This window comes from Vanessa atalanta, chromosome 1 (genome assembly GCF_905147765.1).
Source record: "Vanessa atalanta chromosome 1, ilVanAtal1.2, whole genome shotgun sequence".
Classification (NCBI taxonomy): domain Eukaryota; kingdom Metazoa; phylum Arthropoda; class Insecta; order Lepidoptera; family Nymphalidae; genus Vanessa; species Vanessa atalanta.
In genome coordinates, this window is record NC_061871.1 from 6,947,605 (window position 1) to 6,973,312 (window position 25,708).

The 25,708-nt window shown below is 30.4% G+C and overlaps 1 protein-coding gene across 4 annotated transcripts; it reads left to right on the top strand.

The window, feature by feature from the left end:
• The first annotated feature begins 4,261 nt into the window (after nt 1-4,261).
• LOC125064817 (long-chain-fatty-acid--CoA ligase ACSBG2-like) lies at nt 4,262-25,705 on the top strand. 4 transcript variants are annotated; one of them, XM_047672064.1, is made up of 16 exons: nt 4,262-4,402; nt 11,348-11,447; nt 12,786-12,987; nt 13,397-13,531; nt 15,507-15,708; nt 16,475-16,576; nt 17,933-18,082; nt 19,697-19,806; nt 20,510-20,650; nt 20,921-20,986; nt 22,510-22,728; nt 23,196-23,430; nt 23,929-24,069; nt 24,261-24,383; nt 24,715-24,835; nt 25,469-25,705. In XM_047672064.1, exons 1-16 carry the CDS (start codon nt 4,364-4,366, stop codon nt 25,543-25,545), a joined length of 2,163 nt encoding a protein of 720 aa, XP_047528020.1. In that variant the 5' UTR covers nt 4,262-4,363; the 3' UTR covers nt 25,546-25,705. The 4 variants fall into 4 exon arrangements, with proteins under 4 accessions (XP_047528020.1, XP_047528028.1, XP_047528037.1 ...); XM_047672081.1 differs by lacking the exon at nt 4,262-4,402 and adding an exon at nt 4,552-4,790; XM_047672090.1 differs by lacking the exon at nt 4,262-4,402 and adding an exon at nt 11,252-11,274.
• The last annotated feature ends 3 nt before the right edge of the window (nt 25,706-25,708 follow it).

Genomic DNA, 25,708 nt, shown 5'->3' on the forward strand with positions numbered 1-25,708 from the left:
CGACCATGCGACCTAATACGAAAAAAGTTGAATTTTATTTTGAGTTTAATAAATGTTCAATATATTTTTTTAGTTCAATTGATCAACTTTTAAGTTATCTGAATTCATTGTGTATGTTAATGTAAAATAAATTATTACTCATTAATGATATCAACCATAAAGGTGATAGCTATTTTTTTGTAATGAATGCATTATGGCACTCTTAGTTATTTTACAACTTACTCTACTTTTTCAATAAATAAGTTATGAAAATATAAATATTTATATAAATATTTATTATTAGTGTCTTTGAAAATTCTCTGCTGGAAATTCTATAAACTACATATCATAAAATTTTATTTTAAGCTTCTCTCACTCAATAACTGAGGTAAGACGAATAACGTCTATGTTAAAATAATGCCATTATATATCCTGATAACATATGCTTAATTATAAATCTACTATAATACTATTATACCTATACTTTTTCGTTCACGTATTATAAAACTATTAGTATGTAAGTATCTTAGGACTTATACGTTACATTGTCGTAGTTCAACATGATCTCTATAATCCTAATCCTCTCTATAATTCTTAATACCAATGAAAAGAACATTGCATATTTTAATATCAATTTGAAAGAGAAACCACAACTGCAGAAGATTTCTAGAACGTATACTGACAACAAAATTAATATGTAATGACTATCATTGAACACTCAAATTATCAATATAATTTTAAGTAAATATCACCAAGTGCGAAAGACATTAGTTGCACATTTTCCTTAAGAGAAAATATGATAGCAGAAAGTATGTTTCTATATTATTAGGGTGATTTATAAAAAAATTATAACGCGATCTAAAACGTTCAGCACGTTCATATTATACTTACTCTTTCTCTTGCAGCTCATAGGATCTCACGTCATGCATCGTTGATGGTACTTTGTTCCTGTTTAATTCCCCTACGTTCCTTACTCGGTTGTGGAAGTAACCGGTACCCGCAACGCTCCCCTCCGACGTGAGCTGATTGTTAGCTGCCCGAAGTCTTCTTCCCCCTGATATAGTGAACATTTGTGATCCTGCACGATATCAATTTAAAAAAAACTCCTGCAGGAGTTTTTATTTCAAATGACTACGCCCTTTTATTACCTAGTTTGTACGATTAAAAATTTCCGGTTCGTAGCTGGACTTGCATTTTTGGTCTCACATGATTGGGTTAATGACTACGATAGCAGTCACATTTTTTACCAACATGTCTGATAGGCAAAGGTGCTCGTTCATTTCGTAATTTCCAAAACTGCCAAAGTGGTCCGTGGCCTCTTCCCTAAAAAGACGATTCGAAGCAGGATAGCAACCACAAAGTCATAAGAACAGGAGCTAGCTTTAGTTACATCGCTAGCATAAGGTGCCAACTTTATTTCATAGCCTACCTACCGATCAACCGACGTTAAAGGGTCAATTTCTTCCGGAAAAAAGAAAAAGTAGTGGAAGAAGGACGCAACTACCAGCTTCGAGCCTACGGCGGCACTGACTCCGCATCCCACACAGAGGTGACGCCGAACCCTAAAACCAACCGTTTGCTCAACCACCAATGTTTAGGGTACTGCACTAAATATCAAGGTGTTCTCTCTCTCTCTCTCTCAGATGGCAATCCTATTGATCTACACATAAGACCTGAGTGAGCAGAGTGCACCCTGTTATGCTGCATCTGAATGCTTCCAGATCCAGCAAAACCAAACAAGTATAAAAAAAAACCAAGTTTTCGGGTTTATGTTTTGACCAATCAAGAGGAGCCCACACTGAGCACACACAATAATTTTTACGTCGCAGGATCAGGTAATGGATGAAATTAATTTATAAATGAGAGATAAATCAAAATATTTAACACCTTCACAACAAACAGTTCATTATGTAATCATCAGATCATTAGTTACTTTTATAATATTTTTGATGAGTAGTTCATTTATTGCAGCTGTTTTATGCAATATGTATATAACGTATACATATCAAAAGGCTTAATTGATTAAAAACTACAATGCTGCCGTTATTTGTAATTTAGTTGACATATGTAGTATTAAGTTATTTGCAATGGTATTTAATTGCAAACATTAACATTAATGTTTAATTGGCATGATTAATAAAATTGGCATTAATGTTTAATTATATTGAATTCAGAAATAATTTAAATCTAACATAACTTAAATTGCAATAAAAAAAAGTTTTTAACATTATAACGTATACGAAGAAACATTACTTGAAATTTGATCTTTCAAGCTCCAACCAGTCAAAGTTCACATGGTGTACTCGCTTATCTCACTGGTTGTGACTGACATCGTTCTTTTAACTAACGGAGAGGTAACACAAAAACTATTAGAATGACACATGGAAAACGCTGCTTTCAACTGCAGTTTTGTAACCGCAGCTGAAAAATATTGCCTGATTCTTTAAGTCAATCCTTGTACAGCGTGTAAGTACATATGTATGTTGAGGTATCATTTTTTCTCACGCAAGAATCATACTTGAAATCTATAAAACTACTGTGTAGCATTACAATGCAAATCGGGTATAATACAATCTTAAAATATATTTACATATTTATGACACTATCTCTTCTTCTTCTAAGAATCTCTTTACAGAATATGGCGAGTGACATCTTAAACGCTGTTGCGTTTGCTATTGATTTAGAATATACAAATATGAATTTAAAATAGTTACTGTATAAATCTTGAACGCGTGCCACCAGCAAGAATGCTAGCAGAATTTCCCCGTTCAATCATAATTCCGATCATCTGGGTAAAAAACGAACCGGCCCTCCTGTCACCGGTGGAGGCAATAAGGCGTGGTGTTACGCCTTTAATTATGTTTTCGCTAGTACTTCATGGTCATGGGTTTCAACAAAAATAGTACAAAAAAAAATTTGGTAGGAATATTTATATAATGCGATATTAGGAGGGTGAACGATATGAATATTAAGATATAAGCTATAAGGAAATAGAACTGTCGATGGATCGAATAGGGATGGATTTTAGGAGAGAGGAGAGAATATTTAGTAATTTTTTTAACAATATTTTTTTTCTTAATCCTTATTAAAACGTATAAAATTTACCATGCTAGATTGTATTGTCACTAGAGCCAAAAGTCTGTGAAAAATTTTAACTATTGGTTTCGCGTAAGGAAGTGTTTCAGATTCATTCTACAGGCGAAATTAAATAAAAGTTTATAAAAATGTGGCTGTAACGCATTGACATGTCGTAAAATATTGTCAATGTAGGTAAAATAAAATCATTTGAATAATCCTTAGAAAGTAATCATATCTATTTATTTTACTCATAGTACATTTATAGTAAACAGCAACAACAGAGTGACGTTTCGTTTTCGTTGACGGAATTTTCATAATACAATACGGTACGGTAGCTATAAGAATATAGCGAAACCAGTTTCGTGAATAATTAGAAACGTCTGATTACATACAGATCGTAATAATAAAATAAAAAAAATATTTAACGAGCAATATCCTAAAAAGAAAAGAATTTATATTTTGCTAGGCGTTGGTTAGGTTTCATACCAAGTAATCTATGCATTTTCAAAATTATACAAAACAAGTAAGAGCTATATTTAATTTCAGATATAATACAATCCCTGCAAAGCAATAACAATATATAAACCATATTTTGATATTCGAATACTCCAAATTGTTCTTATCAAGTACATGTTATAATGGTTTAGTGAGTGTATTGTTAAATGATTTTGATGAAGTTTCAGTTTTTCAGTTAAATATGCGAAATATAAGACGCAATAATACGATTCCAGTACTTGTTATTCGGGAAATAAATAGTGTAAAACAAAAGATGAGTGGTTGCCAAGGAATTGTGCGCTGTTTTTATAACTGTTTATTTGCAACTAAGTTATAATTTGCTTGCGGCATTACTCATGCAAACATGTATCGAACCATATTGTTATCTAGCACTGAAATAAATTAAAGTTATGTCTATTAAATAAAAAATACATATAAAAAAGTGCTTTTCGAATTAGTTATACTAACTGTTGGCATAGTTGCGCAAAAATAAATTTAAAATATATATTTATTAAGTTAAGTGATTTAAATTCACATATGTAGTTATATGTCACTATCTTATAATTTAAGTATGTTAAAAGCGACTTATATTGCATTAATAAATTTATAAGATAAGATTATGCATTAACTATATTATACAGTAATTTTCATTTTTCAAGCAATACGTATCAATTATCAAGCACTGATAGCCATAGCCAGTTAGTTGTTTATCAGCGTTTCAGTGGGAGAAAAACAAGTTGCTCGAGTAGACGACGTACATTTTGTCTTCTGCACGGTCGTCTGTCTGTACTGACCGTAAATCTACAGCTCCATGGATGCGGACAGTGAACAGAAAAACGACACGATCCCGGTATGCAAATTCCGTTATAAAAATTGTTAATAGTGTTGTGTAAAAGTCAAATAGACTAAAGTAGATATAAAACAGATGTTCGAAATTGTTCATGCACAGCTCTCTGCCAATGGTGAACTTTACACCGTCGTGTGGTGTGATAGGGCAAATCGCCAGTTGGCTGGCGCACTTGTATCGTCGCGGTCGCCGTAAATTTATAATCCATACTTTTTCTACTCGTCTTTGCCTAACGTATTATATCTCGATTTCGGTTTAAAGCTTATACTATTATATTCTACAATAAAATCTTCGAAATCTATACGTTTATTTAATTATGTGAATTGTAAAGTGCTATTAAAGTGTTGTAAATAAAACAAAAAATCACTGAGGATTTTCTAGCAATTTACCGGTAAGACAATTTTCCTGAAACACTTATATATAGGCAATATTAAAACGTAACATTACGTGTTAAAATTGCGGTTTATATGTTATATTATTATTAGACAAAACATGTAGAATTTGTTTTGAATGCCGAACAAATTTGGTACATTATAATTTGTACGTTGAGTGTTTATCTATTATTATATAAAGAATATTATTTTTCATTTTTAAGCTATACAATTATAATTAATTAAAGCAGTGGACCCTTATATTGGATTTACTTTAGCTCTAATTGAGTTGTATGTTTTCCATACTATTTTGGTCGTCCAAAGCGCACGCGGCTAGATACTTACGTCACTAGTTAGTCAGTCGAACGATACCTCTGATAAACCCGTTACGCCCGTTATCTGACCGCTTTTGCCGAAATTTACACAACACAGTTGTTTATATTGTATAATCTCTAAACTCTTATTACATTTTATATATTATATATATTATTTAATAAAGTTAATGCAAATCAACGAAAATACCTTTACACAAATAAAATACCTTATCGTGACAAATTATAATATGTCCGTGTAATATAATTGCAAGGATTTTTTGCTATTATTCATATTATGTTAATCTTCTAGCTATTTTATTATAAAGTTTTCATTTGTATACGTACTGTGCACCTTGAAATTATAAAAAAAAATACAAGGAACCCATTATTTTATAATTAGATAAAATCTACAAAATATTTGATTTTTTTATTACGAGAGCTGCTTTATGCTGACTGTACATCAATAAAAGTAGTTTAGTGTTATAATAATAAGGCAATATCGTTTGTACAAATTTTCATAGATAAACATAATACAACTTTTTATATAAAAGGTTGATTTTTTAAAATTAATGGCAATCCTGTATCTCTTTCATGGAAATGATAATTATAAAATTCGAGATCTCTCAGAGGTTACAATATGTTTCCTTTAACTGATGATTTCGGGTTCGAACTCCGACAAGTACCTCTATATTTTCATGTAGAGATGGCATGTTTATAATTTATATTTTATTTCACGGAAAAATGCTTGCACCGCATAGAAGAAGCGCGGTAATCCATCTTCTCAAAAAGTCCTTAGCCCCGCAGCGAGTCATTTTCAGGCTTTACTTTTAAATTGAAATATTAACTGTTAAGTATAAACGAAAAAATATGTTTTTTTGTCAAAATCAGATCGTTAACAAATCATCATATGAGAGAGGTAAGGACTTGATAAAACTACTCTTGACTTCAGTAGGCTCGGATACGACACATACTTATGTGGGAGCTATACTTTAAAGGAAAACATACATAGAGCTGGATATCTCAAAATTGTTATATGACATTGACAACAACATAACAATATTTTAAGTCTGTAGATTTTCAACGTTAGACGATCGACTCGAAGTCGAGTGAACTTCTCATAGAATAGCTTCGCTGACCGAGAAATAATAATTTGTCTTTATAAAAATATATTTAAGTACTTATACTTCATAAATCAGGATTGCGCATTTCCTAAATAAATCCTAAATTAACAGACTAGTTATATTTTAATATTATAAATATACAATATGCGGATTTATATTAGTGATAAAACAATTCATAAAATATCATTCGGTTAATCGTAGTCCAATAATTAGAATCGAGATACTCCCAATGCTCCTAAAGATCCTCCGGTTTTCGCAACCAGTCAGGTCTCATTGTTATCTTCCTATACTCGTCCACTGCTGGAGATAGGCCTCTTCAATGGCAGGCCAGCTCTCAATTTCCATCTGCTTCCAGCCATTTTGTGTATATCGTCCCTTTAACTAGTTGGAAGTAGCGCATCCTATGTCATGCTTGCCGAGGCGTGGTCTATACTCCAGAACGTCTACTCCAACAGTCATTGCTCCTGCGACATATGTGACCAGCCTACTGCCACGTCAGCTTGTTAATTTTTCTCTCTGTCAGAGCGCCATATTTGTGATTCGCTCCTTCAGAGTAGCTTTAAGCAACCCTTTCCATACCGCGCTTTGAGATCTTGATGAGGACCAAACGCTGTAAGTTTGCATTCCCTGATCTCAATATTCCACTACATCCATCGTTCCTCCGAGTTACATGCACACGGTCCTTTCTGTCTGTTTTTTTTATAAGCTATGCCGGTAGCTATGGTTCTTCTTGTAGCAGTACTGAAAGCAGGCGGGAATAATCTAGTCGTCTGGTAAGACGATTCTTCAAACGCAAGATATCTGCCTTTATTGTCAAGTGTCTATAGTTTTTCAAGAGGATTTATTATACTTATTATTATTTATTATACACATTACATGAAAAATAGTATAAACTTATTCCCATTTTACATTTTTTAGTTTTTTTGGGACTCGTCCTACCAGTTTAAGCATAATGATTTCATCATCGCCCAGATCTATATTATGTAAGCAGTTCTAGACCACGTCTGGTCAATGTCCGGGAGTTCCTTGAAGTAATGGTGTTCGAGAGGGGCGCGCTAATCATTAACGACCAATGATTTATGTTAATCAAGAAGTACCCATATAAGCTCTCTGGCTGTTGTTGTTGTGTTTTTGGCTTTCTGACAGTTGAAGCTTAAATGTAACAAAATATCCAACCATCTGAGGTTTAGGCAGATGAGACCCTTCTTACTTGCTTTTGATCTCCGATTTATAACATTCTAGGTTGTAACATGCAGTATTTTCTTGAAAGCCGCGATTACGGAACGAATACCTTAATTTCAATAACATTAAACTAACAAGTTCATCTGTAAGCATAACAAGTTTCGTGTCTTAATAACACAAATTTGTTAAGAACAAACTCAATTCGAGTTAACATTTATTTTTTTTATTTTTACAATACCCATTAAAAGATAAAATACTTAAATGATAGAGTTAATTCCTTTACATAAGCCACTCGATAATTTATACTCCGGAAGTCAAGAATATATAACTATCAAATCAAGTAGGTATCATAATTTATGATTCTTCTAATTAAAAGTACATAGATAGATAACGTCGTAGTATTGGAACTGGAGACAGAAAATACAATTACAAGTAGGGCAACCCGCCCTAGTTGCAATAATCGACTTAGTATTTAAGTAGGGCAACACTTCAGGGGGCGAATTAGGTAATTAATTAACAGAAAAATGGTCATAGCGCTGGCTGCCAAGCGTATGTAGGGGTAAATTAATCGAACTCGACGGAAAAATGACGAGTTCCAAAGATTTGTTAAAACTAGATTCTTTTATTTTCTATTGGTTTGTCATATTTGATAAATCCAAATATTTACACTTATGTACGTGGCCGATTGTCACGCCTTATAACAAAACGATAGCAAACGCAAGTAAACAAAGACAGTTAAAATTTAGTCAACTTAATATGAGAACATTAGTCGAATCAATCTAATTTCAACATTACTGAGTTTTTTACAAGCTAAGGACAATTTTATTTTTAATAACTTCAACTGCGAAAATATATTTACGTAATATTGTTTATGTATATATAAATAATTTATGTAATAATGTTAATATTAATGATATAAATAGTTGTTTTAAACTTAATTATGAGCTAAAATTATGCTATGAAAAGTAAAGTCCGAGTAAATAAGATTAATTTTTAACATAAAATTAATCTATTTTAAAATTCTATTGAGAGATGAATATTCCTTAACTTGCTCTGTCTTATAAAATAAAAGTAGAGTGCTATGCACATGCAATTCATAAATACAATATTAAATATTTATATACGTGCGTAAGTTTCAGGCGAAAATATGACATATAAAAGTAACTAGATACTATCGTAGCTGTATGAACAAAAATAACAATATTTAAAATATTTTATTTACCTATTCATTGGTTGAATTACATTATCTATTAGTATAGTACATATTTAAGGAATGACAACAAAACTATTATCTCCTTAAAAAACTGATTATTATTTTTAACGTACAGGCGAAAGAAGTCTGAATAGTCAATGTTTATAAGACACGCTTAATTAGGCAAAATGCCTAACCATTTTACTACATTACACAGTAATCATATTTTCATGATTGTTACCAATCATAGATAACAACTTTAAGACTTGACGACAAAAATCTGTTTATGTAATTATGCTACAAATTTAAATTATGTCACAGATAATTGTTTAATGAGCCATGACTTTGATTTTTATCTTATTTATTTACATATATGTATTTTATTTATTTATTTTATGTAGACTGAATTTAAACAATTCAATTTAACTCAGAAAATGAATTATGGTTTTATTTATAATTTAAACTGAAAGTATTTTTTTAATTTTTAAATTAACTTAGGCTAAGCCGCTGCCTTTAATTATTTTGCATTTACGTCAATATCTTTAATTGACGTCATATCAGATAGATGATTAAGATAAAAAATATTTTATAATAATAGAACGAAATTAACATCGTACCACTGTGTTTGTCTTATCGCGATGTATTTAATACTTATAAAAAATAATATGTATGTATTGTGTGTGATGTAGGTGTGAAGGGATATTTTGCGTTGCAAGTAACTTAAAATAGACACCACATGTTGTCAAAAAAGATTCAAAGTCAACACAATAATAATGACGCTTCATGAATTGTTTTTCAAACATAATGCTCTTTAACTGATGCTAAACACACTTTTCTTCATTTATTATAAATGCAGTATCTGTGAATTGGCTCTTTAGAACTTTTCCTTTAAAAATAGCATAATATTATTAGTTAATATTTAATTGTACGTTCTAGACGAATCCTTGTGGTTCATACTTACTCTGTGAGTAGGTAAGAATATTATGGGCCTTTAATTGTTTAATTCTCTAAATCGAGCATTGCACTTCAAATGCAACAAAACTATCAAGCCATATTTAAACTCCTTGTGTGCGTAAACCACACAAGTGTCTTCTATTGTTTTACATACAAACTGCATCACGTGTTGATCAATGTGCACGTGCTGAATGTTGCCAGTAATTATTTTCAAACGTCCTTTGTTATTCCTGCACACTTTTATAGCCAAGTCGCTATTTTTAGTCAGCCAAATTTCATCAAAGAAGGCGATTACTTTAAAATGTCATTTTCGGTACGAGTGACCGGGAAGAGTTTATGAGCTGGATTATTGGCTGATTATTTTTTGACGTCATAATACATTCATAAGTCGGCATCTCTATATAGAAAATAAATTATGATGGTTAGCTAAATCTTACTATAAATTATAATCTAATCAATAAATTATACAATAATCTCACACAATACATTTTTGTTGATTAAGGTAAAACACAAAATATATATATATGTAATTTACTAATAATATAAAATAAATGTTTTGTATACACGGTGCCTGTCACCAACGAAACGTTGCGTTGCCTTTTGTTTTGTTATAGTAGTGGATACTACACATAGGATTTGTTCATGTTTTCCTCCGAGGGAAAAAATTAACGTTCTAAAAATCTACTATAACAATATTCTTTTTTGTTTTTTTTTTTTGTATTATTGGTAAAAATAATTTTATAACAAGTAAAATATTTCTAAGAATTCATCATGGATTTGAGACACTTAAAATAAGCCGTAGAAAGGAAAAATAAAAATACACATAAGTAAATATTTATTATTAATTTTATAAAATTGTTCAATTTAATTTAATTTAATCTTAAACTTCTTTATATTATCTTTTTATATTCGACGTATAAAATTATGTTAATAGTTACATATATAGCATAATTTAATTTTATATAATTTGGATATTTCTAACAAAAGGCATTATTTTTTCTTTTGACCTTGAATGATATAAGTTTCCTTTTCCCTCTTCATACAAGTAAGTACTTTGATACTTACAATGTAAATATATAGATAACAATTAAAATGGTTATAAAATCCCAAATTCTTGATTTGTATTTTACAAAGGTATATAATAATAATCGCTGGCAATAAAACAATGTAATTACCGTGGGAACACTTATATTACTCTAATCATTATAAAATACAATTGTGTTTAATGCAAATGTAAAATAAATAAAATTAACGCTTCGCTAATTGTAAGACTTCGTATGCAGTAAATGAGATTTCTCGACGCCATTATTTCTTGAAAACTATCCTATGATAATATACAGCCGACATCATCTTTTTACTTTATAATCTTTATTGTAGTAAAAAAAATCGAAGAGGAATCCCAAAATATGACTGTGAATATTTTGTAATTAAATGTGTCGTTTAAGATTACAAAAAGTTTAATATACGAACCCCGACCTAAACATGATGAGATTTATTTTAATTTCAGTCATTATTTACGTCATTCCAAAACTACGGATCCACTTGAAACGAAATGATAAATCGATTATCATAATTAACCATCAACTTGTGTCGTATCCAGTGATTCTATCTTTATATTATTATTACTGATATATAATTGCCCTGCACTTATTTAATACCTAACGTTTGTTGCACATATCTTATAAGCCTCAATGTTTGCAACGATAAAGCGCAGCAGGAGACAACGTAAAGCCTTGATAAGGTTAATCAAATTTGCAGAAATAAATATTACATTTTCTGATTAAGCATATCATTTACAAAAGGTTTCATTCCAGGCCGCACCAACTGAGATCTGTGTTGAAAACGGCGAAGATATTGTTAAAGTGAGCAATATGCAGGTCCCGAACGGAATCGATCATCAAAAATATTTAAATGGTGAGTCCAACTGTAAATTAAATTAGACCAACTTTAATAATGTAGTCTACAATTGCATTAAATATTGCAGATAGTAAATTCGCGTTCTAGTCAAATCATTTTGTTCGACATTTAAATGTATTATTATATTTGTCTTATACGTCTTATACTTGACATTTAAATGTATAATTATATTTGTTTGCACAAAATACTGGTTATGCTAAATAAAATGTTTAAATACTAGGTAAAGGTAAAGGTAAAGGTACACATAAGAACACTTTATATCTTTGGCCTTGTTGCGAATTTAAATCTGGGGGCCCAATTTTATTAATCTACTAGAGACCCGGCCCGGCTTCGCACGGTTGCAATACTGATACAAAATATACTACAGAATGTCATTATACATATATAAAGTTCACAGCTTTTTGTCATTAAACAATACAAACCGCTATGTCCCTGCATTTTAAATCTGTAATAGCTTCGAAAATATTCATTTTAATTACATGTTTAATTTAAATGAAATAAAAGAAAAATAATTTTATGCTGTAAAGGCCCATATTAATCTATATTAAACGCACAATGTATTTTAGGTACTTAATTCGATAAGAATTAATGCTGTATTGCTTAAAATCGCTTCGAAAATATGGTTAATGTGGGTTATCCCTGAGAGATAGGCATGTACCATTGCGGACTTTTTTGAAAACCTTTTTAAGGTGTACAATACTGTAATAGGTATACTATTTTGATCTATCTAGTAGGGTTCAGCCAGCGTTTACAATATTCGTATTATTTAAGCTAGCTTAATTGTTTAGTAATTGTGCGTGTATACTGGAACACATCGTTATTTAACTTAGATAAGGCCTCAGCTCTCAGTGTACAAAGACGAATATGAAGTGCTAACATCCTGTGACATAACTTAAATATAACTAAGACACATTATTTAAATGTAAAACGATGTTTTTAAAGCATCTTACAATATCTTCCCTATCTATGATAATATTTTATTACATCTTCAATAATAAAAAAAAAATACTTATGTCTTTAAGCATTTTATCCCAAGCTAAATTCAGCTGGTACATATTCATATATAATATCGAACGAATGTATATACTTGATCTCTTACTGTTTAGAATCATATTTTAAAATAAATAAATAAATTATATTTTTTGCAAACTTTCTCTGAGATAATTTTTTATTGGCATCTCTTCTATCTCTTTAGTTGCTCAAACAAAATGTTATCAAAATTCAATAATTTAAAAATTTCTATTAAAATGCCTGTTTGACTGGACTACGTTTACAAATATGTTACCTTGTTAGATACCTACATCTTAATCCTAAACATAATATTCATATATTTAGGACCAGACCAGATTATACCATGTGATAGTTACATAAGCTGCAGACCCGGAGAATATGTTAAAATTCGCATGGGATCACGTGGACCTGCAGCAGAACCTCCAGTCTCAGTTCCTGGTCTCTTAAACAGAATTGTCGCTCGGTACCCTAACGACACTGCCTTAGCTACTAAAAAAGACGGAAAATGGCATAAAATCACTTATAAGTGAGTATAAACTTCTTTTTTTTTATTTTATTTTATAGGGGGCAAACGAGCAAGAGGCTCACCTGATGGAAAATGATTATCACCGCCCATGGACATCTGCAATTAATGTTTCAATTAATAATATATTGTATAATACTGAAAACTGTAGAATATTTAAATAAATAACGTTATATTTTAAACTATTTTTATTAAATTAACTTTTCATGTTTCCTAGATAACTTTAAAAGTGAACTTGTGATACGTAAATGCAATATAATGATAAAATGCATATAAATCCCAGTTTCTGTCTGATTGATAGAAATAGATACTGAAAATCTTCTGCTTATCAGGAGACACGGATTTTCTCCTCAGAAGTGGAACATTTATGATGTCACTTCTGAGATAATTCTATCATAACATTTGTTTTCAGGCAATATCAAGACCGCGTCCGTACGATTGCAAAGGGTTTCTTGAAATTAGGTCTAGAACGATTTCACTCAGTGTGCATTTTAGGCTTTAACTCGGAGCAGTGGTTTATCGCTGATCTTGCTGCCATACACGCAGGGTGAGTACAAGCATATTTTTCGTGTGTATTATTATCGCAATAAGTGTCTCTTATATGTCCTACTCTTTATATGTACGTATTTATAACTGTATGGGTGAGTATACCTTATAGACCCTCGTTCATAGCCTTCTAGTGTACTGACACATATAGGTCAAATCGAAGACAATAAAATTATTTTATAGACCTTTATGAGCTACAAGCTGAACCGTCTTCAGACATTTATCTACCATATATGATATACGCTTATATAACGCTGCATCTTCTAGTATAAATTTTTGTGTGTAATTTCTTCAGTTAGGAAAACAAAAAACGTTTCCTCGTTTATTAAATATAGTTTTAAACATATTCCAAACAGTGCTTAGTTTGGATTTTATATCGCAATTTAATCTTATCGAATTATTAAGTAACCTTAAGGTTGCTTGGAAGAGATTGCTGTCTTATAGATAAGGCTGCTTATTGTATATATTCACTGAGCTTATTCTTTGTTTAAAATTAATTGACGGACTTTAAATGGTAATTGTATTGTACAATAAATCATTTAGTTAAATAGCTATTTCATAATAATATTAGTAAGATATTAATATATTGCGAGTTTTGTATTATTGGATACAAATAATAATGGCTGAGAAATTATACAATGGTATAGAACATGCGATATTTTTTTTTATAAATAGGAATTTAAAAATAAATTGTTTTGAAAATATAATTTACATTTACCAATGGCGATGTACTTATGTTGTTTTTGAAACTATTTTATTTCTCGATCTATCTATCTCTATTAGATAAATAGAGTTTATATAAAGGCCTCATACAAGTGGCCTTAGCTTAAAAGTTGGAGAGTAAAGATTTCGTTAAAACGTTAATTGGTTTTTATGACGATAAATTCACAATAGCTACTCGGAGTTTAGGTATTTAATTATTAAAAATAATAAAATAATGACGTATGTATAATTATTAATATATGAATAATTGTTTATAGATTAATGATTAGATTATTTATAGACTCATTCATAGAAAAGAGCGCTGATATCTGAAATAAGTACAAAAATTTATTTCAGTATATAACTCAGTCCAGAGCATTGTTGATATGTTAGATTAAGATTAACATTGCAATTTTTTACGATCTTAACGATTGCTTCTTACTTTGTGAAAATTATATACTTGATTAGAAATAAAGTCAACATTCACATGAAGTCAGTTCGGGACTTGACCGCTTGATAATATTTATTTCCCAAGACCATTAAGAGATATGATAATACCTATATGACAATAGCAAAACCGCTATCATTCTGTCAGAAGCCGCAGTCATTACTGTTTAAAAATAACATTATAATTATGCTAGTCAATTTAACGGTAAAGATGCTCATAAGAGCTGCACCGAAATACATAAAAAAAATACTTATTATAAATATGCACCAATTTTCATGGTAATCAACAGAACGGTGTTTGCGCAAACTCTTGAATATGTCTCAGTTGACTGATATTCCTTAAGATTGGCCAGGACGATATTACCATCATATTTATTATGTAAATTCGATTGTTTATAAATATATTTATACAACAAGGGGAATCATTTAATTAAATTATTTGCTGTTTCATCTATGTGATATAATTTTAGGAATACTTTGATATTTGATAAAAAATACTATTAATATCTTATCGTGAACTTTATCTTGTTCGATCAATGACCCTATATTCAAACTGATAATACTTACTTACAGTAAATGACAATTTAAGTACATTTTTGGGTATAATACAGAAATAACACACGTTTAAAAATCTCAAAATTATTTAGATAATGAGTTTTGTTCAAGTATTTTACTAAAAATATTTATTATTTAGGTTCTAAATAATATATTTCTTGGTTGAAAAATTATAAGCTAATTTCATACAATAATTCGTACAAGATAAGCCAAGTTTCGAAAATTGTTTTCGACATTTGTGTATATAAGTAACATATATGTTTTGATTTCAGAGGATATGCTGCTGGTATTTATACGACAAATTCCGCGGAGGCCTGTTTCCATTGCTTGGAAACATCACGGGCGAACATTTGCGCGGTACAGGATAAGAAGCAGTTGGACAAAATATTATCAATACAAAGTCGCTTAAAACATCTTAAAGCGATCGTGCAATGGGAAGGACCCGTAGACACATCTATTCCTGGAGTGTACAGCGTAAGTAACGAAATAGCGAATTTGATTTTGTGACGATAAAAGAATACTGCCATTCCGCTTTGCTAAAAAGTTGTGCTAATAACCACATCACAACATGTGGTAAAAATTACCACCAATTATCTCCTGACCGAATTTCAAGCACTAGGGTATAAAAGTCAATGATTATTTATGCAAATACCTTCTGAATTACTTCCCATTACATACATAACTTGGGTCATTATTTTGGTGCGATGATCCGTTGGATATAATAAGAGACACAAGATCAGACGCGAGGCTAACGCCTTTATAAACTTTAAAAGGCACAGAAGGTTAACATTGCTTATTTACTGACTCTTCGTAACAGATAAATCCATTATTAGCAAATTACACATTGAGGTAAGAAACATCAGCCCCCAGTTAATTTACTGCCGAAAAGCAATGATTCGTGGTGCTGCGAATTATTTGAGGATTCATTGAATATACACGAATATGGGACTAAATAACATGTCTTATGTTTGACATATGTTATTATAATACGGAATTCTTGATGCATCTTACAATGCCTGTGCCTATGGAGAGATAATGAAAGACTTGACTCTTCATTATCATTATAAGCACTTTTGAATAAGTCGCATTGTATCAACCGTTGATCAATTAAAATAGGGACTGTTCAACTGTCGAACGATCTGGTGACAGATATAATACAATATTATCGTTTAAGGATGTCTTAGGTCTGCACATAAAGTTAATTTCCAAATTTGGATAACAAGTTTATTTATATTTTCAGTGGGAACAAGTAATGGAAATGGGTTCTAAAGAGCCGGACACGCAACTCAACAATATACTGAAATCTATTTCTGTAAACGAATGCTGCACACTCGTTTACACTGTAAGTATATTTCTCTTTTTATAATTAAAGGAAGCTTATAAAATGCATACCCTTTTACTTGTCATTTGTTATTGAATGACTTATCAAATCTTATATTTTAAGAAGAGTAATTTGAATTCCCCAAATCGAAGCCATAAAATTCAATTGCGATTATAAATATTCGATTTAAACTCATCGATTTTATAGTTTAATTCTAAAAGTAGTGAAATAAGTAATAAATGAATCGATCTCATTAGTATTATTTATCTCAATTAAGTGATAATGACATCGTATGATAAGATGTAAAATAAGATTGTCATCAACGAAAAATCTGATTATAATATACATCATACCATATTTACTATAATGACGATGATGATTAAAATGAATATCAAATATTACTTCATTCGTGGCATAGATCTATTCACTCGCGAAGGCGCTAACGCTCCACATTAAATTATTATCAGGGTGCATTAGCATGAGTGAGTGACGCTCATGTTTACAAAATGTCTTAGTGTGCGTATGACGCCTAAAGTAAAAACAGCAATAAAATACAAATTAGATTATATTTTTGATATTATTTGGACCTTCGCATGCGAACCGATCTGTATGTGTGGTCTGTTAAAAATGTCACAAATTTATTTTTTAATTGCCTTTTACATCATTTGAACTTCACCATGTAAATGTATTTGCATTACAAGAAGTTATAATTTTGTAATTAAAAAGAGGATAAAGTAATTGTTCCCTGTGTGCATATAATCTGTGGCATAAATACCTACATTCATTCGACCGTTGCGTTTGTTCAAACTCCATACTCTCAAGGTTTTCGTTTAACATGCTTAACAAATAACAATTATGTACCTAAACTTAGAACAATGATTCATATTTTTATTTTACAATGAATTTTAATACATTTTAAATTATCTGTTATTTAATCTTTAGATAGTATTCTCATAACTGAGTATCTGCTGGTTTCCTATATCGATGGAATGTTACTTACTAACGCAGCGTATTAAGAAAAAAATAACAATCATTAATTAAGTACATGACTTAAATTTTTAACTAAACATCTTGGGATCAATAGTTAAAATTTTAATATCTTGAAATTTAATAACAAAATAAATTATTCGTATTTAATGATAATGCGAGTTGTCGTTTCAAATTAGGATTAAATATTCATTATAATAATTAAATATCTAACAATCATAACGCATTAACCACTAACTATTGGTTTAAAAGATGTTGGCTCATAACTTTGAATCAACAATGCGTAAAAAGTAAAAATATGACTGTATTATATTTATTAGAATAAAATTATTAATTCTTTGACAAGTTATCTATGTATTTTTAATCACAATTAACATAATTTATTTCCAGTCTGGAACAGTGGGTCAACCAAAGGCCGTGATGCTCTCTCACGACAATCTCACGTGGGACGCGTACACAATATCAGAAAGATGTCGCGACTTGAGGCCGACTTACGACTGTCTTGTTTCCTTCTTACCTCTCAGTCACGTCGCTGCTCAGGTAAAACAATATACATTACATAATAACAAAAAAGTGGGACAACTCAGTTATTTTCAAAAACTCTATGAGTACCGATCACAAGACCTTAACATGTATCGAACATGTTAAGGTATATAATATTATAACATTATAAAAGACTATTTAAAAATAGAAATCTAAACAAACGTTACTGAAAAATTATGAGTCATAATTAATTCAGTGGACTTACAATCTGCTCTTGGAAATCTATTTGAAATCGGAAATATTTCTGATTTCCGATAGTGTAATAATGTGACTTATTACATAGTATTCTAGATAAAAACTACAAATCACTTACATGTTACTCATGACTTATCGGGTATTATCGAATCTAAACCTATTTTGTATAAATTTTCATTATTTTCCTGTTTTGGAGTACGATATTTAAAAGTATTTTTCTATAATTCTATTGCAGTAAAATAAAGTTTAGATTTCCTAAATGTAAACTTAGCATTACCTGGAATGTGCCGGAATTATTTTGAAAACAATTGATCGATAATACTTTCATTAATCTGTCTCATGATTATTTTCGATAAGTTTTAAGTACACGCAGAAATAAAGATAAATAATTATCGTGTTGCGATAGCAATGCCTTGACCTTAACATGCACCTCCTGTAATATGAATGTCATTAATCATGATTACAGTATTAAAGATTATTGTGGATCTTTCGTTAAAACGATAACTTTATAACATTATTTACCACTAGCTGTATAGATATTCGTATTCTGTTGAGACATAAATAATATTTAAATATTATATTATAATATCACAAATGTCTTAACTTAACTTCTACAGTTCGCATGCGATATTTTTTATATCTGTTGCGAAGTAATATGAACGCTCGTGACGTCAATAGTCTTAATTTAAAGCGGGTGAAACAATGAAACGCAACTAAATTTATGATAATATTATAGTCGTATACTAAAACCTACTTACTCCGTAACGATCTGCCTCTTCTTATAACGTGTTATATGCATAGTAGGTTTATTTTTCAGTTAGGCACAAAAAGTACACTTTTTTTGTTTATTCAGTATTTTGTATTCACAAACAGAAACACAGGAGCGTAGTTTCTCACGGAACTCAATATGTATTGTTATTCTAGTCAAGGATTTACTATTAACATATTATTAGTGCACGTTAATTTTTAAATACGTCGGAGTAACAAAAAATGGCCTTATTAAAATAATTTAATTGTATGGACATTATAATTGTAAAATCGTTTAATGCTAATAAATTATAGTTTACGTTTTAAAATACATATTACAATTTATTTTGTAGTATCACAAGTATCCAGTGTATTTTTTAATGACTTATAAAATTACATATGAAAAGTCATATAAGTCAGACATATTATCATCTCTACCTATTTACATATTATAATTATTAATCTTTAGTAAACCCGTGTCATACGATGATATGAGGAACTTGTTTTTTTTTTTTTATTTTAATTAATATAGGCATATATGTTTGTAGTATCCAGATAGCTTGTTAAAACTTTTGGGTATTTTTAGTCTTAAGTACATGAACATACAGCAAAGCTGTTGCAGCAATTAAATTACCTAGTTATTTTGCTGATAAATGTCCTTATTACCAGGTGGTGGACATCTATACGACACTGACAAATGCAGTGACTGTGTATTTCGCACAACCAGATGCCTTGAAGGGAAGTCTCGTTGAGACATTGAAAGAAGTTCGGCCGACGAGGTAAGTAATGAACATAATGACATGAATGACATTAATGAAATCACATGAATAACATCTGAATATATATCATTGAAAAACTTGTGATGTGAACATTTCCTTAGTTTATTATATCTCAAACTTTATGGTTTATTTAATGGATATTTCGATTATAAATTCTATTCCACATGTTTTAGTACGCTTATGATACCAGTTTTTAACATGTGCTATTTTTGATTAAATATTCTAAAATCAAAATACGCAATACAAATAACAATTTTTGGACAGAAACAAAACATTTAAATATTTATGATAAGATTTTAACGTTGTATAAATTTTAGGTACCATTAACATTTTAATAATAATTTATTTCTGGCCAATGATTCCATTTCATTATAATTATTTGAAAATTGGCTTGAACACAAGAATATCATCTATTATGTATGTTTTCCGTCTGTAAGACTGTCATCGAATGAAAAGGAATATTAAGATTTCTTTAATATAATCCTCCTAAAGTTGTACTTGATATGAAATTTCGAAGTATTAGGCCAAGATTGCTTAATCTTAAATTTGCTTATCTTAATAAATAGAATTTCAACTTTCGCTCTCACTCTTTACTGAGAGTAAGTTCTGTTATCATATTATGCAAGACAAAGTGACCTGCGAAAAAAAATATCTTAGTATATTTTCGTTGCATAAATTCTACTTAATATCTTATATCTCTCAGATTCTTAGCGGTACCGCGAGTATGGGAAAAAATGCACGAGAAGATCATGGCAGTGGGAGCATCCAGCGGCTCCATGAAGCGTTACATTGCCACCTGGGCGAAAGACAAAGGAACTCAGTACCATTTAGCGAGGATCAACGGGTATGTACACAAAAATTAAGCTTTTATTAATTAAACTAGCGCATATTAATGCAGATTTAACACGTTGATCAATCTTATAAGGCAATATTGTAAATAAAAATACTTTGTACATATTTATAAACAAAATATTTAACTTGTACCAAACAAGTTTTTAATATACGATCTTAAGAGATTCGACCCTCTCTGAGCCAAGGCCTTCTCTTCTAACAGAAGTTTAGAATTAGTGAATGAATATTTTACTTGCTTATATGCTTCCATACATTCTACTAGCGCCCTATCAGCTGGGATGTCAGGTCTGCCGATAGACTTCAGTCTCGCCGAAATTATTAAGTATTGGTATGTGGCGTGATGTTGCCCCGTTTTTGATAGACACAGTAGTGACTGTAGCACCTTGCACAACAACCTCTACCTCACATTATTCCTAAATCATATATTTAACTATTATATATAAGAAATCAAAATTTTAGAGAACTTTGTAGCGATTTATTTTGACATTTAAATATTCTCTAGATTTATACGGTACCGTCTAACACCTCTTTTATTTCGATTGCACAATGTATATATACATATATTTGTAACTTACGAGTTTTTTGTTCGGTTTGAAAAAACATTCTCCTTTAAATCGCTCATATATTTAGAAAGGTAGACTATATAAAGTTACGGGTTCGGAGCAGTACCCTACATCAGCAGTACTGCAGAAGGCGACAGTACCGAACATCCAACTTTGACATCATTTAACGATCCGTATGTCGTTTAACGATTGCAACTTTACTTAAATTCCGAGCATATACTAATATGAAATCACGTTTGTCTCATATAATGAAGCGCAGCTACTTGTTTTAATATGTACTAAAACCTTCTCTAGAACACGCTGCATCTTCTCGTTATGTATATTGGTTTTGTAGTTTTTTCCCCTATTTATAGTATTTATAAATAGATTCACACATAAAACAATTATTTAACGTACGCAATTGGCACACGGATTCGAGTAATCTTTATGAGTATAATAAATTATTAGATTAATATTCAAATATCTAAAAGCATTAAAAGATTATTGAAATATTTTTTTATTACCTTAACAAACAAAAATAATACATTATGAAGAATGTTAATTTATATTTATCGCTAGTGTTTATTGTTGTATCGCCTTATATAATCATATTCCTTTTGATATAACAACAGAACGTATAAAAACAGTAGCGAAATGAGGTTTCATGCTTCAATATTATATCTCCTTCCATTAGATATATTTAATTCACAATTCCAACTCTATAGTTTTATTGGTCAATAAAGTTCTCATTTTAAATACTAAGCCATGACTGGTAGTTACTTCTGCATGAATACTTATTACATATAGATATATTTTTATAAATAGCGTGAGTCGTAGAAGCAATTTATTAATTACACATTAACCTAATTGTATCTCTCTGTATTTAGTAACTTAGTATTGTAGACTTTGTCGCATTTTTTAATAGAAAAATAATGCACTAATGTTGCTGATGTTACTTTTAATGTTGTGTGACCCTTCTCTATCGCTTGCCAGTATGTAGGTATTTTTTAAGATAGCAATTGCTTTAAATTTAATGTAATTTATAAAATATAAAATTAATGTCGTATTAGTAGAGAGGTAAGCACACAAAAGATTCTTTTTTGGACCACTCTACAATATAACGTTTAACAAAAAAAATAGATTACAAAATATTATTGGCTGTTTACGGATATGGATTTAAAGAAGATTAAAAAAAAACGGTACTAAAAAATTATATTTCCTTATGATTTTTGTATCTTTTTATTCTCGAAAGTATATTACTCGAATCAATAAAGCAACCGCTTTAATGTGTACTTACTTATTGTAACAGGCAAGATGGCACCACGTGCGGGTACAAAATGGCCAAGTCACTGGTGTTCAGCAAAGTGCGCGATAACCTCGGACTGGACCGCTGCACCACCTTCGTGACGGCTGCTGCGCCCCTTTCTCCCGACATCAAAAAGTTTTTCATGTCTCTGGATATACCAATCATGGACGCCTTCGGCATGAGTGAAGCTGCTGGAGCCCATACCCTCAGCATATACCCCAAGTGAGTGCGCAGATATTTAAATTATATAATAAAATAGTAACCATGAATGTTTGCTACAATACAATAAACTGTTATTGTTAGTCATTGAGTCTTTTAAGATTAATCTGTAAACACAGTATTGCAAGGTCAATAAAAAATGAGTAGTTTGTAAATTAAGTTTTTCAATAATTCGCAAAGAAACCCTTAAATGGTTTTCAATTAATTGACTTAATTGGATTGTATATTTTGTCAATTAAATACTACAACTACTTAAACAGAAAAATAAAGTTTATTTGACTTTCTCTAGAATATTCAATCGACGAGTAAAAATTAATGTTATTTGGTTTGTTAGAGTGCAAACTATCCTTATAAACATGTCTTGCTAATTAATATCCAAACTAAACTACTATATCGGATATTCGAAGTACATGCAAAATAAACGGACGAATTTAGTCAACCATAATTTAAAACTTAATATATTTTATCAGATTTAAATTGGACTCCTCGGGCGAAATCCTCGATGGTACCGAAACTAAATTCGACGGTTCGACGAGCATCAACGGTCCCGGCGAAATCTTCATGCGAGGCCGGCACGTGTTCATGGGCTATCTCAACGACGAAGAGAAGACCAGAGCCACTGTCGACGACGAGGGCTGGCTGCACTCGGGAGATGTCGGCAGATTAGACAGCAATAACTTGCTATATATCACCGGTAGAATAAAGGTATGCATATATACATAATAGTACATACATAATAGTACATTATTGTTATGGAATATATAAAAAGCAAAACTATTATAATTTATTGACGTAGACGTGTGTAACTTTTGAATTGTTATTTCGGATTACATCCGATTATATAGAATGTAAAGCAAACACCAGTTCCAATGTAAAGCAAAAAAAACAACGGAAAAGAATCTTAGTAGTTTCTCTTTTCGAGCATTTTAATTGCAAAGTTATCTCATTAATTATGATACACTTTTTGTGTTGTTTCAAAAAACACAATATTCAATATAAAATAATTACGATAAAATAAATAAAAATAACATTAAAGTATGTGCCTCCAGCTGTTTATCCTTGAACCAAATTTTTTGTATACCTAAATTTAGTTAATAACAATAAATCCATCGATTATCTAAATACTACATTATCCCGAGGTGATAAGCAGAGGCTTAAGGTAATTTCGAGGTTAAGGCTAATTGAGATATATTTTTATTACAGGAATTATTGATAACAGCAGGAGGTGAGAACATTGCACCGGTTTTGATTGAGCAAACCGTTCAATCTGAACTCTTACACGTCGGATACGCTGTGCTTATTGGAGACAAACGAAAATTCCTTTCCATTTTACTGACACTAAAGGTTAGCCCAGTAAAGTTATTTTAATAAAATAAATAATTATTTCTGTTACTTAAAAAAAAGAAATTAATAAAAAAAATACATAAATAATCTTTTTATTAATACACTAAAAGTTTATGATTGTAAATTATGTAGGTAAGCGTTTTATATCGGACAATAACTCGCGTCATAAATCTTAAACTGTTTGATTTAAGGCGAAAGTCAACGGTAACGGTGACGCACTCGATGAATTGGACACCGAAACCAGAAAATGGGTGGCGAATCTCGGCAGCAAGGCTACTACAATTAGCGAGATTGTCCGTACCAAAGATCCACTTGTAAGTATTAGAAAATTGCAAATTAAATATACTTTATTCATAACAAAAATATAATGAGATTTTATTTTTATTTAGACGTAAGTGTTTTCCACTAAAATACTTAGCAATACTTGTTTAGTTTACAAAACATAAGTTAATGTAAAAAATACATTACAACCTTATATTCGAACCTACCTACATTCAGAAATTCTTTCATTTCATTACATATTTTGGAATTAACGAACAAATAAATATTTAGATGTGAAATTAATATGTGATTAGAGTATAATTTTAAATGAATCGAATATAAATCAATGATATTTTAAATTGTGTTGTGTATTTTTAATTACAGGTACATAAGGCTATAGAAGACGGTATTGCACGTGCAAACAAGCATGCTATTTCGAATGCGCAAAAGATCCAGAAGTTTGCTATTCTCCCCGCCGACTTCTCTTTGAATTCCGGAGAGTTAGGTGAGTTTCACTCTCGTAACATAACAAATGTATAATTATAATATTTAATTACTAATATTCTCAAAATTAACTTTAAGATCAGCTATTGTATAATTCACTTAAGTATTATTTTTGTTTCGCTTCACTGATTTATTTTGAAATCCAAAAATGTAGAGACTTTGTCACTATTATTAAAAAAAAATCACTAGAGCGTAAATGAGCCGATTGAAATTAAACGCCCAATTTTGTCAATCGATGTGAAAGTCGCTAGTTGACCATTTAGGCTGAATAGTAATGAAAATATTATTTAAAAAAAAAACTCAATAAGAATGTCTCAAACAGGAAATGGTAATTTACAAACGAAACAACAAACAGCAATAACGAATTGATATTATCTATGAGTCATTAATCACTTATAGTCGTTATTGCCGTTTTATATCAAACGATTATTAACTAGGAAGTACATAGGTACGTACAGTCTTTATCTAGTTCGGGGTTTATGTAGAATTTTCTATTAAAATATTCGGCATGCAAATAAAAACATTTTCGATTTAGCGAGTCTTCATTTTGTCTATTATTAAATTCGTCAGGCCCTCCAACAAAAGGTATTCTTATAAATAAATTCTTGTTATTAATTTGAATGTAATATTTCAGGACCAACGTTAAAGATCAAAAGGAATGTTGTATACGAGAAGTACAAGGACATCATAGAAGGATTCTACAAGGAATAAATTTTAGAATAAACTTAATTTTATTAAGAAGTGGGTTGAAGCGAATAAACTTATACAATGATGTTGTTGCTCAAATAGATATAATAGTCCAAAGCTGTTGTGATTGGTCTTTGAAGTGGTGTACATATTTTTGTTACTAAATATATACCTAGTTTTGAAAGGA